The sequence below is a fragment of the Babylonia areolata genome, chromosome 15, assembly GCF_041734735.1.
Source record: "Babylonia areolata isolate BAREFJ2019XMU chromosome 15, ASM4173473v1, whole genome shotgun sequence".
In the NCBI taxonomy this organism is placed as follows: Eukaryota; Metazoa; Mollusca; class Gastropoda; order Neogastropoda; family Buccinidae; genus Babylonia; species Babylonia areolata.
The window spans coordinates 23,636,205-23,638,704 of NC_134890.1; the positions used below are offsets into that span (position 1 = coordinate 23,636,205).

The following is a 2,500-nucleotide window of genomic DNA, read 5'->3' on the forward strand; positions in this document are numbered from 1 at the left end:
CACACACACACACACATCAAAAAAGAAACACACACACTTACATAAAGAGATCTCTTCGGATGACACATCTTCACCTACAGGTCCCAGCTTACGCAACGAACAGGTCAAAGTTCAGATGGTGGAGCAGTTACGTCAGCAACGTCAGATCACAGTGATGCTGATGGCGATGTCCATGGTGTTCGTCATCCTCACCATCCCCAACTGTGCTTACTTCCTGTTCAAGCCCTACTGGAAGATAGACAACACGGACATTGAGGGAATCGCCAACTTCCTGTGTGTTCAGCAGGTCATTTGTGTGTGTGTGTGTGTGTGTGTGTGTGTGTGCGCGCATATGTGAGTGACTCCTTGGTGTATTCCGTGTCATGCACCACTGACGGTGAAACACCTGTTGATTGACTTCTGAGACTTGCATGACACGAAAATGAAAATAATTATTACACTGCTGATTCCCTGACAGTTTTGTTTTGCAATGTCCCACCTTGGGCAGTTGCTGATTTTTTTTTTTTTTTTTTTTTTTTTTTTTTTTAAAGCGAGCATCTATAACAAAATTTGAGATTTTATTAACATGTAAGATTTTTGATTGATACGTGGACGAGTGTGTGTGTGTGTGTGTGTGTGTGTGTGTGTGTGTGTGTTGTCTTTTTACTGGGTTTTTGTACTGATCTGACAAGGGTATGGTTTTAACGTGGTGTCAACCCTGATATGGCCTTAGTGGTCGGCTGGGCTATAAATAACCTGATTTCATTAGATTTGATTTGAGGTGGGTAGTTTCTCCACTTACCACTTTATTTTTCTTTCTTTTTGTTTCCCTTTTTTTGTCGTTTGTTGTTGTTGTTGTTGATGATGATGATGATGATGATGATGTTATTGTATTTAGTTAATTAGTTGGTTGCTTAGTTAGTCAATCAGTCAACTAGTTCGTTGGTTAATTATTATTTAGTTAGGCTCGCTATGTAGCTGTGGAGTGATGGCTTAGAGGTAACGCGTCCGCCTTAGAAAGCCGAGAAAATCTCAGCGCACTGGTTCGAATCACACCGGCAGTCGCCAGTATTTTCTCCCCCTCCACTAGACCTTGAGTGGTGGTCTGTACAGTAAGTCATTCGGATGAGATGATAAACCGGGGTCCCGTGTGCACTATGCATTTAGTGCACTTAAAAAGAACCCACGGCAGCAAAACGGTTGTCTATGGCAACATTTTGTAGAAAAATCCACTTCGATAGGAAAACAAATTGAACTGCAAGCTGAAAAAAAAAAAACGGGAAAAAAGGTGGCGTTCTCAGTGTAGCGATGCGCTCTCTCTGGGGAGAGCATCTCGAATTTCACACAGAGAAATCTGCTGTGACAAAAAAAGGAGTAATATAGTACAACACGATACATTACAACAGAATTTAATACAATACAATAGCTGGTCAGGAATGTCTTTACAGTTTGTATGTCTACTTGCTGTATAATGTTGCGTTTCGCCAGCCTATGTTTTTCCATCATGCAGTTTCAGTTTCAGTTTCAGTAGCTCAAGGAGGCGTCACTGCGTTCGGACAAATCCATATACGCTACACCACATCTGCCAAGCAGCATCCATCATGCACAATGTTTATCTGTATCTTTTCAAATACTCGCAGGTTTTACTTTTTTTCTTCTTCTTTTTCTTTCTTTTTTTTATTTTCAAACATTCATGTTTGCCTCCCTTGTTCCCTCTTTTCTTGTGAAAACTAAAAGAATTCCTCCTATATCACAGTCCTCTAATTTCGTTTACACGATTATAATAATAAAAGAATTCCTCCTATATCACAGTCCTCTAATTTTGTTTCCATGATTATAATAATAAAAGAATTCCTCTTATATCACAATCTTCTAATTTCGTTTACATGATTTTAATAATAAAAGAATTCCTCCTATATCACAGTCCTCTAATTTCGTTTACACGATTATAATAATAAAAGAATTCCTCCTATATCACAGTCCTCTAATTTCGTTTACATGATTTTAATAATAAAAGAATTCCTCCTATATCACAGTCCTCTAATTTCGTTTACATGATTATTTCTCAGTCGACACCCTTGTCTGCATGGTTTTAAATGTTGTACTTATTTTATTTTATTTTTTCAAATGTCCTTTTTCTTTTTCCCCCCTTCTTTTCTTTTTTTTTTTTTTTCTTTCCTCAGAAGTTGTTTATTTATTTATATTTTTTTCAGGTTCCACAGAATCAATATTTAGTTTTCCGGCACCGATATTTCAATCTGTTGACTTCCTTGTTTGTTTTTTGTTCAGTTGTTTTATTTCATTTCATGTTAGTGTTTCTACACAAACTTGGGATAGGCTCTCAAGGTCTCGTGAGTGTGTTGGCTTTTTGCCAAGTTCAGGCATCTGACTTTTTTTTTTTTTCTTTTTTTTTTTTAACTCACTCAGTACGGCCAGTCTTCTCTTCTCATCTACACAGACCCCTCGGATGTCCAGTGGGTGTGTGAATGACCCAACCTTTAGCTTCCGTCGTCCTTTTTCA

General features: G+C 38.0%; 1 protein-coding gene across 1 annotated transcript in view; it reads left to right on the top strand.

Moving 5' to 3' along the window:
* Nucleotides 1–2,500, top strand: part of LOC143290310 (uncharacterized) — a 10,081-nt gene that overhangs the window by 6,240 nt on the left and 1,341 nt on the right. The window contains exon 5 of the mRNA XM_076599662.1: nucleotides 81–286. Within this exon, the coding sequence (XP_076455777.1) occupies nucleotides 81–286 (206 nt within the window). The remainder of the gene's footprint in view (nucleotides 1–80; nucleotides 287–2,500) is intronic.